This window comes from Clupea harengus, chromosome 16, assembly GCF_900700415.2.
Source record: "Clupea harengus chromosome 16, Ch_v2.0.2, whole genome shotgun sequence".
Taxonomy (NCBI): Eukaryota; Metazoa; Chordata; class Actinopteri; order Clupeiformes; family Clupeidae; genus Clupea; species Clupea harengus.
The window spans coordinates 2958643-2975336 of record NC_045167.1 but is presented as its reverse complement, the minus strand read 5'-3'; the positions used below and the strand labels follow the sequence as shown (position 1 = coordinate 2975336).

Here is a 16694-nt window from a genome sequence, read left to right as displayed (position 1 = left end):
CTAAACTCCACACGCTAAGTTGTGAAGAGTAATTGAGATGTCAGCCATGTAGAAGTGTCTCTCCCCTCTCTCAAGACCTCTTTCTCTCATTGTTCCAAGGGTATCTCTATAGAAGGTGGCTGGCTCAGCAAGATGAAGAGTCCTACACAAGAGGTTCAGAAAAAGATTTAATTTTCTCCTCCTTCTGTTCCTCTTCTTTCTACAGTACTTTGTGGAGATTTTGAAGGCCAAAGGAACCCTGAGGCAGGACATTAGAGAGAGCATCTTCAGTTCAATTAAATCCATTCATTTGGTAAACCAGTAAGTGTGCTTTAAATAATTAACTGCATATCTGCTCTGTGAAGAGGGTGGGGGAGGAATGTAAGGGTGTGTATGTGTGGCGGTGGGGGCGTTGGGCAATTAATAAGTGTCTAGTATGAGAACAAAGTTTCAGATGAACTTGGAGATTGTCTGGCTTTTCTTGTCCTATGTTATTCATACAAATGGGACCGAGAATTGATGCTGATCTGCTCCGAAGGCCTTTGGAATGTTTCAGCCATGTTGCCTTGGGGATGTGTTATTCTTAATGCCTACCTCTCCATTAGTTCTGTTTACTAAGGCGTATTTTGAAAAACACAGACAACCTCTGACATGTTAATGGATTCACTCATCTATTGCAACCTTCTTTATAGTTACTTTTTGTTGGAGGGTCAGTTTGACAGGCTTCAGAAATCAATGTGCCCGGGCTCGAGCGTACTCTTTTAATGGGCCGAGCCTTAGTACTAATTCATGAGGCCCAGTCTCTGGGCCTGTAGACTTTCTGCTCGAGGGAAGTTTGGTCCACGAGCCGACCGGCCGGCCGGCACAACAGAAACTGCAAAACGAAAAAAGCCAGAGACGGGAGAAATGAGAAGGAACAGATGAAATAACAAAACTGGCCTCAAGTGCAGCCTTGGCATTGATCTGCGAGCTGATTTCTGGAGAAAAACAAACAGCAAATGAACTCGCAGGTGTCCAGAAGTCCATGCCGCTTAATGGGAGGCTCATCAGAGCGCCATGGATGAGCTGGCTTGGGCGCCGAGTTCTGATGAGGCATCACGCGTTCTGATGCACCCAGGCCTCACACATCTGAGCAAATAATTACTGGCAAACGAGCAGCTCCTGTCCATGTCCTGGCTTCCAGTGGCCCTAGAGAAAACAGATCTGCAAACAGACTCTAGCCTGGCCGCATTAAATCAAAGTGCTCGCTAGATTTGCCCGTTGCCTGGCCAATGAGTTTTGCCATTTTTGGAAAGACAATTTTGGAGGGAGTGAGGTCTACCTCATCAGACTTGACATCAACCCCGGCGCGAGTTTCTGCCCCATTTTGTGGAGCAGCACTCCAGATTAGAGTTTCCGTAGTCTTTGGAACAACAGGATCTGGAGGCTTCTGACAGCCAGGGAGGGCTTCATCACCGACCGCCTGATTGAAAATTATATTTACAGTCTGAATAATGAATCACAGTGGCTCCCTAAGGCTTCCATCAATGCAAGACTGACAGGCATCCTTAGTCTGCTCCCCCCCCAATGAAGATGGAGAGAGGAATCTCCAAGTCTGATGTATTGGTTAAATTGGAAACCTATCACCATGCATCATCATTATGATCAGTTATTGAATCTGTGAGGGGGTGATGGTGTGTGTGTGTGTGTGTGTGTGTGTGTGTGTGTGTGTGTGTGTGTGTGTGTGTGTGTGTGTGTGAGGGAGGATGAAGCGCAGTGGCACCCGTTCAATTTGGATACACTCAGAAATGGTAGTGCTCGACTGATGATTAAAAAATCATCCTGAACTGAAGCTACGTACCTCTTTGGTGCATTCTTACTGAAGCACTCATCCAATGGTAGAAGTGGTCAGTCCAAAACCAGTTATTTTTTATCCTCATATATGCTCCTGTAAATATTTTAGGGGTGCTTTCAAATGTCCATCTCTGCTAAATGACCTTTTGTTGATGTCTAAGATGTGCTAAATCAACTACTAACCACTGTAGTTTGGAAACCACACTCACAAAACAATACATATATTCCGAGAAATAAACCGACTACTTGGGCATGGCCTGGTAAAAAAAAAACGCCCAGGAAGCTACAGTCACATGCACGTGAGCAGTTGGGGGTGGGGGGGTGGGGTGGGGACTAGATGCAATTGACATCCCCTGTTTTGTTTGTGTACTCTTGGGGTAGTACCAACTGTAATACATTCTGATTTTATTAAACAGTGCTGAACAGTAAAGGGGAAAAAAATAGAATATATTGATACAGCAGTGCTATTCATCATCGTTTGGCTGTTCATGGGAGTGCCGGGACCAGGCGTGGTAGGAGCAACCCAATTATCCCTGACTGCTCCATGACAAAACCATAATAACAAACTTGAAAGTGCTGTCACTTTACAGAGTAAGTAGTGCAGAATCAAAACCATATTTGAAAGATGAATATTCCGGAAAGAGTGCGTCTAGGGGGTTTCTTAATGAGAGTAAATGTGGTATGAAAATAGATCAAAAAATATCCCCACATGACGGAAGTCGGTCCTTGTCACTGTCAGAGGGGGAAAAAAAAAAAGAATAAGTCGTCTAACCAAATGTTACACTCTGCACTGATTTTAGTTCTGAAATGAAATGTCCTGTTTTTCTTTATTCTTTGTGTGTGTGTGTGTGTGTGTGTGTGTGTGTCATTGTCTTGTGATTGTAGTGCATCACTATGTCTTTGTGTTCTTACTTAACTACCTGGTGACAATAATTAGTATTCTCTTGCTCCAGCTCTCCACGCATGATGTTTCATAGGCTGTCATTGTTTGGCTGAGGCCATACCCAGCCCAGATGTCGCAATTGCCAAGAATTAATGTGGATTAACATAATGTAGGAGGAATGCTAATGTTATCTTTGGCGTCTTCCCGACGGCCCGAGAAGAAAATTGCCCTTAAATAAATATATAAATATAATTCATAATTTTATATTTATCATAATAGCCTCTGGCTGTATGGGGGCGGGGGGGGGGGGGGGGGGGGTAGAAAATCGGCAACTGATTTTTCCCTGCCCCTTGCCCTCGGTAGAACTCTCTTGGCTGTGCTGGCTTTGCCTTAGTACAAACAGAGGCTACCTTGGCTTGCAACTTCATTAAAATGTATTTAAATCAACTTCAACAGCAAAGTGCTCCCTCTTCAAGCATGTAACAACGTTACATCTCGGGGAACATCATTAGAGAGAAGGTGTGTGTGTGTGTGTGTGTTTGTGCGGGGCCTGTGAGTGTGTGTCTGTGTCTGTGCGTTTGTGTCTGTGCATGCACGCCTGTTTGTGTGGATATTAGTGTCTCCAAGTTTGTTGAATATGCTCCTTCCCAACTGTCAACACGCTCGCCGACTTCCATCCGCGTGGATGCCTGTCTGCATTAGCGCCGTGCCTTTTTAAAGCCATTGTTTTGTTCCTGTCTCTTGGTGAGCATGTTCTCAAAGAGCCCCGTCGGTGCCCGCAGGGGGAGACCCACTGCCTGAGTGCCACATAAATACGTTATCCACCGGGAGCAGACCTTAGACGACACCCCGCACGATTGACTACCCGACAGCTGCATCTGTCAGGACTGTCACCTTTTGAACTTTGCTTAACCTCCTCATTATTTTTTTTTACCTAGAAGGCAGGGTTACCGAAACTGTGCCGTGGCAATTATATTATTTATCTGATTGCGGGAAAAAAAGAGACATGAGTTGGCAGTGTGTGAACTTCTATTCACCCAGGTCATATTGGTACATGAAGGCCAGGAGAGGCTGTGTAAGGCTTTAAATGTTCCCAAAGGGCAGCCATGATTCTCATGAAGATCACAGAGTAACCCCGCTGGGTCGTGTGTGTATGTATCTCATGAATGCGTTGTTTGCCATCAGGACTTTGCTGGCTCATTTGGAGCAGGGGAAGTTTGGTCTGGGCTTCGAGCAGTTCTGCCCACAGCTGCCGCATTACAGCACCTATGCTGACAACATTCAGACTGCACACAAAACCCTACAGGTAAGAGATCTAAGACTAATGACATTATATGTGATGCCCAACTGCAGATTACCTTTTTATACGTTTTGTCTCTTCATTTGCTTGATTTAAAAGGGGTCTAATTAAAATCTTTTGTTTTGAATAATGACTTGTCAAGAAGACAAGGGGCCTTTTTGTGTGTTTTTTTCCTTTACAGTTGGAGGATTTAAATACGACTCCGCATCACAGTTAACTAATGCTACCAGCTGTCAATATTTATTCATGAATATGCATTCATCATGGATCTATGCTAATGAGTTCTGTTGCTTTCCCTCTCCAATTAGTCCCATCCTATTAGGCCATTATGTGCAATTTCTCTCGGAATTACCCCTTTTCTCTGCCGTTAGTGTTCTGTCTTGTTATGTCAGTCACTTGAAAATCTATTAGGGGTAAAAAAAATGGAGACCTCTCTCGGATTAAGGCTGGGAGATGACACCTGCAACCTCTCTGTCTCCGAACCACAGACCAATTGTACCTTTTTAAATCTCTCACCTCCGTGTAAGTCCGCAGCCCCCATCAAGTTGAGTGGAGAAGAAATAGCGCAGGGGGAAATCCATGCGCTAATTAGCTTTTCCGTTAGTTAAAATCCTAACACATCCTCAGTTATAGATGGCTAGTCAACTGATTTGTGTTAGTAGGCCCCGGTTTGGCAGGGTGGCTTTAGGTTGATCTCTTTCCAAATGGAAAGTAATTCATGTCTATGTTTTCGGTGTGCGTGTCTGTATTGACCAGAGTTGTTTGCCACGAGTTTGAGTGAATGGTGTTTACGGTGTAATCCTCACCACGCAGCTTCTCCGCTCTCTGACTGAAGACTCAGGAGCTGCTCTGCTGCTAACATGTGCTCTTATTTATGTGCAGGATGTCCTGAGCCTCAGTGATATTAATGTGTTAATTAAGAGGAGCGATGTGTCTGCAGCAAATTGACTGATCCCATTGATTACGGACTGAGCTGCACACGTTCGCATTGATTCCTTCACCGGGTCTACATGACCGTAATTGCTGGAACATGGGGCTTTCTGCGCTAGCAGCAGTATATCGCTGAGAAGCATGCAGTCACCTACGCTACCTAAGACCCACACAGACCCATGTCTGCCTAAGCATGTAGTCTACTACGCTACATAAGACCCACACAGACCCATGCCTGCCTAAGCATGTAGTCTACTACGCTACATAAGACCCACACAGACCCATGTCTGCCTAAGCATATAGTCTACTACGCTACATAAGACCCACACAGACCCATGCCTGCCTAAGCATGTAGTCTACTACGCTACCTAAGACCCACACAGACCCATGTCTGCCTAAGCATGTAGTCTACTACGCTACATAAGACCCACACAGACCCATGTCTGCCTAAGTCACCATTTACCATGAGCATCTCCTCAGATCTCAACAGAATGTTATGAGATGCTTGACTCATTTAGAGAGTTTTAAATATGAAAATGATCAAATGTAACTCACAGATATAGATATTTGACAGCAACAAATGTTCAACACTCAGACAGTTTAAAATCTACAGATAATTCTGTTACTTTTTCCAACCTTCAGTAGACAACTCATCTTAGTAGGTCTTGGAAGGATTTTTTTTGTTTCGAACAACAACAAAAGGCACTGCTGAAAAGACAATCTAGACAATAGAGAGGGGGGTTTGTTGCTGAACACAAAAACTGGACACCCCAGACAGGGTTTGAGGTTTCATGGACTGATGCATCTAAATCTAAGATTTTCAAATGTAACAGAAGGCGGTGCCTATAGACTGCTGCAGAAGGAATGTAAGACTCTTTGAACCATGTCTACAGTGGTCAGTCAAGCATGGTGGAGGATCAGTGTTAGGCTGGATATGTGTTGCAACATCTGGAGTTTTGGATTGAAGGCAACCTGAAGTCTTAAATCAAATATATATCACATCATGCCATACTTTTGAAAACGTTTAAAAAATGTTGGAAGAACTTTCTACCCACAGACGATAAACTATAGCATGCATAAATCACACCACACTTTAACAAACAGCAAAGATTCCGATGGTTCCCCAGTCCACCCTTTTATCATTTATTGTTTCTGTGATTTCTTCAGTCATGATAGCTGGAAAATGTAACCAATATCTGATGGGTCACATACATTTAAATCCCACAGCCACAGGTCATTATTACCCATCCATTGAATAGGTTCAGTGAGTTCAGTGATGTTGGGAAGAGCGAGGGGAATACACCACGTTATGTTCAGTCTCATGACCGGGGCCAAAAACAAATGAGATGGAAGAACATGGAGCTTTAAATTGGAGCACTAATTGCAGTGTTGGCAACATTTGTTCATGGTTGTGTGATCCAGGTGTTAGACTGAATGGTGGATGCGTTCACAAAAAGCACTAAAGAAATTCTTGCCGATTTCTCAATTCAAGAAATGTGAGCATATATCCCTCAAAGTGGAAGTTTTCGTAAAAGCAATGGATAAATACACTAGACACTGATATTATTTTCTGCTTTACTGCTCTAACTTTCCTGCATTACTGACTATTGATTGATAAATAAATACACATTTTGACTAGACATTATGGGATGGCCTCTAAATGTTGTTCTCGCAATAATGCTGTATTTGTTTCTACTTTTAGATGTGCTTTTTTAAAGTGGCAGTTAAACGTTGTCATCTCCTTCTCCATGTTCAGATTCAAATCAAGAAGAACAAAGCCTTCAGGCGCTTCAAGAAGCTGCAGGAGTCGCGGCCTGAGTTCCGCCAGATGAAACTGGAGGAGTTGCTCGCTCTGCCCCTGGAGCGCATTCAGCAGTGAGTCCCCTGGGAGCGCCCGTTACACCAGCGCATCGTTTAATGCATCATATACATGTTAGTCATTCTGTGGCTGGAATTGATGCCCAGGTACATGTGATACTTTTTATTACCCTCATCCTAACATAGGTTCATGTTACATGCCCACCCTTTCGAGAAGCATTGTTGCGTAGGATTTGATGGTTTCATGTTTCATTCATAGAAAGTGTACATATGTCATTATTTGTTTCCAGCTTATGGAAACAGAGATCCCTTTTGGAACTCGTATGCATCTTACGTGTAAACTGCTTGAACGAGATGATATTAAGATATAAGGTTCCTTGATATAAAGGAACATTTGCTTTTTTTGTCTCACTTGAGGAAAAGTTTGAACATGCTTGCTCTGTCATATCCTGTCCCTGAGAAAATACTAGAAACTGAAGCAGGACTTCCAGACATTTTCCTCTTCTCAACCACCTGCTCCTTTGCAAGAGAAGGCCCTTTTTTCTTCCTTTCCAAAACATGCGATCATGTTTCGACAGCGTCGACTGCAGCATTGATATAGTCATTTTCTAAAATGAAGCCAGTGCATTTGGTTCTGCATCAGTGTCTTCTGACATTGGTGAGTCTGCCTCCTGTGATGTGACAAAAGTCCTCTGATTTGCTGTCAAATCACTCCTCCCCCCCCTCGCGCTTGCACAGAGTGTGTGTGTCTGGTTGTGTTTTGAGATACGATTTTTTTTGTTGAATTATAGGATATCAGGTGTAACAGCAAGGAAAACTGTCACCATTGGGTCGTGGTTTTCATGCTTGAATTCTCCTTCGCTGTTTTGTTGTTTTTGCGAGTCGCCCTCTTCATCTCACGAATTGTAGACTTTCAGCGACAGATGCAATTATTGTTTGAGATAGGACCTGAGCCAGGCCCTAGACTGTCCAATAACTGTCAACTGCCTTTTGTTAAGCAGCCGATTGTGTTGGCTGTAATTTCACGCGGTCTCAGTCCCCATAGTTAATTAGTGAAACAGGGTGAGAAACGGACTGAAACATGCTTAAGAACCAGCACAAATGACACGACATTGCTTTATCAAGCTGTGCAAGTCTATCTTAATTAGGCTCGCGTGTCACCTCCACTTAGCAAATGAGATCTAAACATGAAAGAGGTAAGACGCGTCAATCTAGGCACAAAGATAATTACATCTTTATAGTCATCCGTCTTGTTAAACTGCCCCCCTCTCTTTTAAATTCACCCTTTCCACATTTTTTTTTTGCTCTGTTTGCAAGCAAGCAAGAGAGAGTTTTTTTGTATTTATGTTAGACCTTCATTGATCGGTGCACTGCTGCATCGGTGTCCGTCCATGAAGAGAAATGCCCTTGAATTTTAGCTGAAGAGATGGAATGTATTTATGTTGCCGTTCAGCTTCTTCTTCCGGCCAGCGGTGACATGTTCCTTTTCTCTGGTGCTCCTCTGGTGCTCCTCCACTTCAGCCTTGATCAGTGCTTTTCTCCTCCACATCATCTCCCATTGATTCGGGGGGCCTCTCCACAAAGAGACCGAGGAGGCACGGGGGACACATAATTGTGTGATGATCCTAAGTGGCGCTGTAGAAGTGCTCCGTTCACCGAGAGCCCACATAATAAGGAGTCTCACCTCTAACCGGGAAGCGGCGGAGATTGTTGTCACTTATCGCCTCTGAGGATGATGGATGGCTGCAGCCACTATGTCTGGAGCACTGGCACTTAATACGCAGAGGCGGGGAGTGGGATCAAAATCATTGCGCTTATTAAGAGGCTTTCTGTAGGGTTGTTAGGAGCTCGCTGGCCGCAGGTTCCCCGGAGTCACACTGGCCTTGACAGTGATGGGGGGCCCCCATGCTGCTTTGAGGTGATCTTTAGACGGCGAGTAAACCACAAGTCCATCTGTCCGTCTGACTCATGGAGGTAACACTAGAAACCTCCTCTAGAGCTATGAAATTTCGTAACAATGGCAGATTTAAAACTGTAATCGATAACGAATTGCCATTCCCACTTAGCTGTCAATCACAGCAAAGTTCTGTGTGTCCTCATTCCCACATGAAACAGTACGTTAAGGAATACTGAGGGCGAACCTCTGCGAGGCATAAAGTAATCAACACAGATTTCCAGTATAGTGGTTCAAATAGAGCATTCATTCATGGCACAGTCATAGTTAAGGTCTCATGCCAGTTAACCTAGCCACCTAGCTATCTAACTCTACATGAGGGAGCCATCTTAACAGTTGCTAGGGTGTGTTGATATGCAATAATCAGTTGCTGAAGGTGGAGTTGAACCATGCCCATTGAACACTTACACAACTGTGAAGCATTCTAGGAGGGGGTGGGGTTGGGCTGGGCTGGGCTGTTAGATCACGGTGGCAATCTACAGTTTTATGTTAACTCTGCATTGGTAACCAGGCCTGGGAACAGTGTGGGTTCTAAGGTCGATGTCTCAAGGTCTGTGAACAGTGTTGGTTCTAAGGTCTGTCTTAAGGCCTGGGAACAGTGTGGGTTCTAAGGTCGATGTCTTAAGGCCTGGGAACAGTGTGGGTTCTAAGGTCGATGTCTTAAGGCCTGGGAACAGTGTGGGTTCTAAGGTCTATGTCTCAAGGCAGAGAGCTAAGTCTCCATTTTCAAGAACAGGGTAGGTTTTTTGGAGAATAAGAAATTACTCTTTAAGGTGATCATTTTAGCATTTTAAAGTGTTTTGTACAGGTGCAAAGCAGATGTTTCTAGGTTTGCAACCGTGTGACGAGGAAAAGTAATAGGTTGGTCTGATTTCCTTTTTCAGATTAGGTCTATTTGTTGTCCTGTGAAAAAAGCCGAGATTGAACACATCAAAGCACCTCTTCTGAAAGATTTTCACTGAGTTAGGAGTGGATTGTGAGTGGAGTGGAGTGAAATTGGTGCTGATTGTTATCACGCCAGACGTCGACAGGTCATTGCCACTCAACTGTGTCATAAATAGCTGAAAAGGCAACCTGGAATAAAGAAAAGTACTCCAGCATCAGTATTCACCATCATGCGAGAGGGCCCTGAATTCAAGCCATTCTGAAGAAGGGGTCACTTTGATTCAAGTTTTGTGTACATCACATTTGTTGCACACTTGAATAAACAACATCATAGACAAGTGTGCTGAAATGTTGTCTTAGTTTATTCTGAACCAGCATAGAAATACACATTACTCCGACATTTCATCTTCAGTTCTCCCTCTTCTCCTAAATTTCGTTTTTTTTGCTACACAACACCGCATTAGCTAAGACTGCATTTCATCCATTCACTGCCACCTAGTCCTAAAGCAACTGCATGAATAACTAGCAGACCTCAGCCAAAGCCAATGCTGCCCCATAGCCAATAGATGAGGCCAAGGCCAGCCCTATCTCGCAGTGTTTAAGAAAGGTGAAAAACTAAAAAAAATCCCTTAATCCAGATCCAATATTGGCTGGTTAGTTTTTGCGTAATCCTGCTGACAGACAGACAGACAGACAGAAAAACCATACAGCAACGAAAACAACACTTCCTGGTTGGAGGTAATAACGCAAAAAAAAGTCCATGTGGAGGGGACACAAAAAGTGCAATTATGGGGTTGAATATCACACATTCATTTAATCTCCTATCGAGTGAGTGATCAGATCCCCCGTTGACTGGTTAGAAAAGAGGAAAAAGAACGCATCATTTGAATGCACGATATAGCTTTCACATTTATTAAACCAGACAACCTTTGTCATCCCCTCTCACAGTAATGAAATGAAATTTGACCGTAAAATAGTTTGTCTTTCATTTTCTGAGCAGTTTATTCTCATTTGTCGACCCATACTATGATTTGTCATTCTGTTTGATACCTCCGAGTTTACAGGAAGAGTAATGAGACGTTTGCTGCCTCTCCGAGCTCAGATATTCATTTCTCATACCTCAGAAGCAAACGTTGGGTTGAGTAATTATGCAACAGCCCAATGCTGTGTTCAATAACCCGTGCCGAATTCTGACGGCGCCTGTTGTCTCTTAATTAGGAATTTGAATTCTTAATGTGCGTATTTAAAGGAAAATAATTAGACACTTTTCGCCTCTTCCTCGCTGATGTGTGTGTGTAAGCAGCAACTGACCCAACATGTCTGTGGGTGGCGGGCGGGCGAGGGAGGGAGGGAGAGGGGGGGGAGAGCGAGCAGAGGCACTGAGCGCGTTTCCTATGCATATTACAAAGGATCGAGCACGGGGAGGCGTCTATGTCGCTAACTAGGCCAGCACTGCTTTCTAATACCACACTCCTCTTCTTCATTAGAATATCTGAACTGTTATAAATCTGGTTCAGATGATGTTATTGTCTCGTTATTTTCTCTCTTTACTCGGGCACTAATGAGTGGGACAGGACGGCTAAACGAGGGAGTTCAGTTTACATTATTAGGAATGTGCCTCAAAAAATGCTCATTAGACAGCTCTGGTTTTTGTTACGTGGAGTCTCTAATTAGATTGCCTTTGCCCCCCCTCTTCTTAACAAGGGCGCCGCACGGCTGGTAATGCCTGTAATGTATTTGTTACTACAAGATGAGACAAGGAGAAAAGGAAGTGAAATCATTTCTTTTTTTTAAAGCACTCCTTAATTGAAGACTTAATTGGGGCATGTTTGGCTTTTCATTCATTTCAAACAAGTAATATAGCACTTTTCCCTTTTTTCTCCTCCCCCCCCCCCCCACACACATGTAAAGGACTTGTGTGTAGGCCTTAGTGTTCTCCACATAATGTGCTGTATCAGCTAAGATATAGCGGTGAGGATTGGCATGTAGTGGTGCTGCTAGGTGTGGAGGGAGAGCGGAGCGGTTGTTTAGACAAACAGCAAGCACAACCACTTTTCCTGTCATGAATTTGTGAACCTGTCACCCAGTATCAGCGCCTGCTGACACATTCCAGACTTACTCCTGGCGCTGAAAGGCAGTCGGGCACCTGTGTGTCTGCTGAACCCCTCCCAGACAGCTCACTGAGAGGGACTTCTGTCTGCCACTAGAAGAGAGGGAGAGAGAGAGAGAGGGGGAGAGACAGGGGGAGAGACAGACACAGTGGAAATCAATGCCTGTTGTCAATGAACTCCAAGGTCACTCTGATGACCCAGGTTAAGCATTCTGAGATGGGAACTGGTCTCAAAATCTACTTTTGCTATAGAGACTAGCTGTGGTGTCTTTTTCTTCACTGTCAGTCTGGGCCTGGAGTATGTGTTCGTTTTTTTTTCTGTCTGCCATCTGTCATTTTATGAGAATGGAATCGAACCTGGAGTCATACCTCACTGAGCTAATTGTGAGTTGAGCCACAACAGCGGTATTAAGAGTTTAGGCTTTTTGTTTATCCGGCTTCCTTCTGTTAGTGTGGCATGGAGCAGGTTCCAGGTCTTTGATCATCATTTCCATAGCAGATAAAACAATATTAAGGACTTAGGAGATAAATTAATGGATGAGCACAATCAGGGGTTTTTCCAGCCTGAGCTCTTAATATGGCGGCTTTGGCAGATATCCCGCACTCCCGGCGCTGAATAAACATGCTTTTTATGGAGCCACACATCACTCACGCTCATCATGTGTGTCAACGATGGCGGGAGTGCGATGGGGAAGGAGGGGGGACATGGAGACGAGAGCATGGGGCGATGGTGTGGTGGGGGGCTGGTTGGCTCTCCCTCTCCTCCCAGGCCTGCTTGCTTGAACCTGCCCTGTGAAGTGGAGTTTAAAGAAGCGAGGTGGCATGTTCCTCTCAACCCCCCCTCCCCCCTTGTCATCTTCAGCGCTGATGACGGGTGATGCGGGCGCTGCCACCAGTGTTTACGTTGCGTCGACATGACTGCAGGGAACGTCAGACAGCACTCCCTGGCATCTCCTTCCCTGCCCTCCCCCACCCCAGTTAACAAGCCTGCGTGCCCCCATCCGTAGCGGAGCTTGCCGCAAATCGGAATATTTAAGCTCAACTTTCTTTGCCCTCGGGGAACGGCAGTCTGCCTCATGAAGGGGGATCTGCTACCCAAGGGGTGAGAGTGCAAGAGCAAGTGCTGGCTCACAAGGCTGCGCCCAGTATGCTAATAGTAGGTGAGGCAAATAAGCCTCGTTAGTGATTATTACGATCATTTGCCATCCTTTTTATGATGCTTCCTCCACCCATCAATTCCACTGAGGCCCAGCGTAAGTTGCTTAAATTTTTCTTTAGAGAGAGAGAGAGAGAGAGAGAGAGAAAAAAACTTTACCCAAAATATAGCAGGCATGGTTCATTTCTGAGGATCCTTTGGTGTTTTGAGGGCTGGTGAAATTTTTGGTAAGTGTAACGTTACATGGCAGGCTTTTCTACATCACCCAACCCTTTAATTCCCCACCCCTCCCCCAGCTAGCGGTTTTTTCCCCTCCCAGAAACGGTGAAATAAATAACCCTTTCTGCTGCACATCATTCGGATCACCTTGTGATGGGGGTCATTTCCTTAATGGAGCCCTTTAGTTGGCCTGTCATTAATAACCTTTATCTTCAGATGGTCCCACAATAGCACAATAATCAATATTGAATTTTTCCTGCACAGCAATCCATCTGCAGAAGGCTACGGGTTTGTGTGCGGATTGTAACACTGGTAGATACAGTTGGATGTTTGTGATCTTCTCTTTTGGGCAGGGATTTTTCTATTTCATACTCTCAATGTCTGCCGTAATGGCCCATCTCGTTGGAATAACAGAAGCCAGTTTTCATTTTGACCAGCAGTGCTGTGTGTGTGTGTGTGTGTGTGTGTGTGTGTGTGTGTGTGTGTGTGTGTGTGTGTGTGTGTGTGTGTGTGTGTGTGTGTGTGTGTGTGTGTGTGTGTGTGTGTGTGTGTGTGTGTGTGTGTGTGTGTGTGTTTATTTATTTATTTGCTTGTGTTTGTGTTGGTGTGTTTTTAAAGGTTTCGGCAAAATGTGTCTCCATTTGTGTGTTTGATCTCTCCCTGACAGATTCTTTTCTGTTCTCATGCCAGTTGCCAAAAACAATGCCTAACTCAAACTGCATCGTGTTTAGAATGACAAAGCCTACCTGCTAACCCTAAGCTCTGTTCTGCGGTTATTTTTAGAAATGGGTGTGAGGCATTGTCCCGGTTTGTTTATTTGTGTCTTCTCTTAGGTACAAGCACTTCCTGCAAGACTTGACAGAGAACACAAGTCCAGACAACCCTGAGTTTCTGCAGCTTTCAAGTAAGAGACTCCATCAACACACCCCTCTCCAAACAACCTCTCATCTTTACGCCGCCCTGACGGGGAAATGGTGATTGGTTAACCCTTGTGCCATTTCAGTATTCTTGACATGCCAGCATCTATTTGAATCTGCTGCATTGGCATAACAATATAGTTTAGTGTGACATTCGGTTGTATTTTTTTTTTCTCCTGGGCTGACTGCAAGTAAAACTTATATATTTTGGTGGCTTACCAGTTGTGTGAAAGTAGGCTGGTCTGGGCTTGTCAGTGTAAGTGATGGCTTTCACTGTCTACTGTTTATTCTTCTGACAAACAGGAGCGTTCAGTCTCTTTGTTATCTCTCATTAGCCATTACGGTCACAGCAGACAGCGCTCTTGGAGGATTCAAGTATGGTAAAGCCCAACGTGAGCCTAAATTCTGGATGTGGATTTTGACATAATTAATTGGGCACAGATCAGAGGATATCAAGTGTGCGATATATAAATAAATAAAATCTTCAACATCAACAGAGGCTCGATAATGACTAATTTCTATCGTCAAATAAACAGCAAATCCGGCTTAAGCGCCCATGTACACAAGGAATTATTTATGTGTATCAATTAGAATCTCATTGGTTGTGTGCTGCTTTTGCTTACAAATTAAAACAGCCCCTGATTCTAAGATGAAGGTACGTATCCCAATTTGCCCCTCCATTGCCTCTTCCTCTTCTCATTAAAACAGCTTTTTAAAACTCCCTTGCTTTTTATTAGAGTGGAATAAAAAAAAAAAGAAGTTTCTGTACTTAGCCGGGGCGTATTGTAAAGGGAATTATTTAAAAAACAACCCCAGACAAATCACATTGTATCTGATTAAGTGAACCAGCAGTGAGAATCGCAGGAGACTTTGTTGTTGTTTTTCATACTCGGCTTCTCTTGTTTCTTTTTTTGGTCTCTTTTGTTTGTTTTATTTTGGTTTGTGCCGGTTTTTTTTTTCCCCTCTTGTGTTTCAAGTGGAAAGCAGTTGTTTTAATTGCGGTAATTGCCGCACTTCTGCTTGCCTCGCCTTGAACCGCCATCTCGTGACGCGCTCTCTGGCTCTGCCAGAGGTTAATGTTAAAAAAGTTAACACTGGAGAGCTCCGGCAACAAAGTTTCTATTTAAGCACACTTGATGAATGAAATAAGCATGCTGATAACGTATGTCCTTGGAATATGTCATTACATTGTCCCAGTTTGTTACTGCCTCAGCAATAGCAATGGTTATACATTTAGAATTGAGGAAAATCTTCAGTTTAGTGGACCATCTCCAGACAAATGCTTTAGCTTGGTTTGCAGTGTAGTTGTTGTGAAGATAAGTAGCTCAATTAAGCTGGGTGATTATAATGCCAAGATGATGCTCAAAGCAGTTTATGCAGAGTTTCAATTTCAAGGCTATTTGCTACACAGCTAAAATGCAATGAATTTTAATATGAAATGTTTGCTTGTTTTGTTTTTTTTAGTAATGATGTAAATGTCTGCAGTAAAAGTATAACTAGCATTCTGTAATTGGAAATATTATTTTACCGTGTGTTAAAAAACATGTGTATGTGTGTGTGTACAGATGTTGAACAGGCTATTGAGGCTATTCTCATTTTGATATTCAACCAGATATCAAATTTGTGAAAAATGGGAAAGCACTTCACTCAATGGAACTCAAAGCTAGCTATACCGCATTGGTCTCAAAGCCAGCCATACCGCATGCATTGGTATCAAGGCTAGCTATACCACATTGGTCTCAAAACTAGCTATACCGCATTGGTCTCAAAACTAGCTATACCGCATTGGTCTCAAAGCTAGCTATACCGCATTGGTCTCAAAGCTAGCTATACCGCATTGGCCTCAAAACTAGCTATACCGCATTGGTCTCAAAGCTAGCTATACCGCATTGGCCCACCCCAGTTTGGGATATTATCTGACACTGGGTTGTCCATTCATACTGTAATAATTAAGTATAAAACATACTTCATGTACGTCAAAACAGCTAACAGTTCTTTTCGAATCATGTTCAGCTGAAACATAATGTGTGCCGTTTCAAAATTCTATTATACAATATTATATAGAATGTACTCAGGCTAGTGTAAACTCTTGGTTGAGAATGTTGGATAAGTAATTGGAGTGGTTTATGTGTGTGGCCAAGTCCTTCTAATATGTACAGTACCAGGCAAACGTTCTAGGTAATTTTGTTTTAGCATTTGTGAAAAAGATGTGAGGATACAAATAACAACATATAAAATACAGTAAACTTAAAAAAAAAAAACCTCCCTTTTGTCAAAACAGCCTCATTTTGCCTATAGGTACACTTGAACAGTTTTTTTAAGGTGCTTAGCAGAGGTTGTTTCAAGCCTTTGGTTGATTTAGACTGTCTTGATTATTTCTGTCTTCACATAATCCCAAGTTACACTGGTTTCTGCTAGTTCTTAGCTGATGGAATTATTTTCTCATTCTGCAATGTGGTCTGTTACTTTCTTACTCTCTTTCTAAATGGCATATTTACTGGAATACTATTTTCAAAAAGTGTTAATATAAAATATGATGTTTCCTAATTGCACACTAATGCTAATAAGGATAGAAAATAACTGTCTAACAAATGTTTTTGTGAAACAACTGAAGTTCCTAAAACTTTTGCACAGTACTGTAAGTAGACATACAGTTTATTATTCAGCTAGAAGTTGAGATTGAGTAGGTGTGCTGCTACTTCCTGTCTGA

At 43.3% G+C, this 16694-nt stretch overlaps 1 protein-coding gene across 2 annotated transcripts in view; it reads left to right on the top strand.

The window, feature by feature from the left end:
• Positions 1-16694, top strand: part of arhgef39 (Rho guanine nucleotide exchange factor (GEF) 39) — a 31314-nt gene that overhangs the window by 5584 nt on the left and 9036 nt on the right. For both annotated transcript variants that reach the window (XM_012823763.3, XM_031583210.2), the window contains exons 3-6: positions 206-300; positions 3881-4001; positions 6682-6800; positions 13901-13971. In XM_012823763.3, coding sequence (XP_012679217.2) covers positions 206-300; positions 3881-4001; positions 6682-6800; positions 13901-13971 — 406 coding nt within the window. The remainder of the gene's footprint in view (positions 1-205; positions 301-3880; positions 4002-6681; positions 6801-13900; positions 13972-16694) is intronic.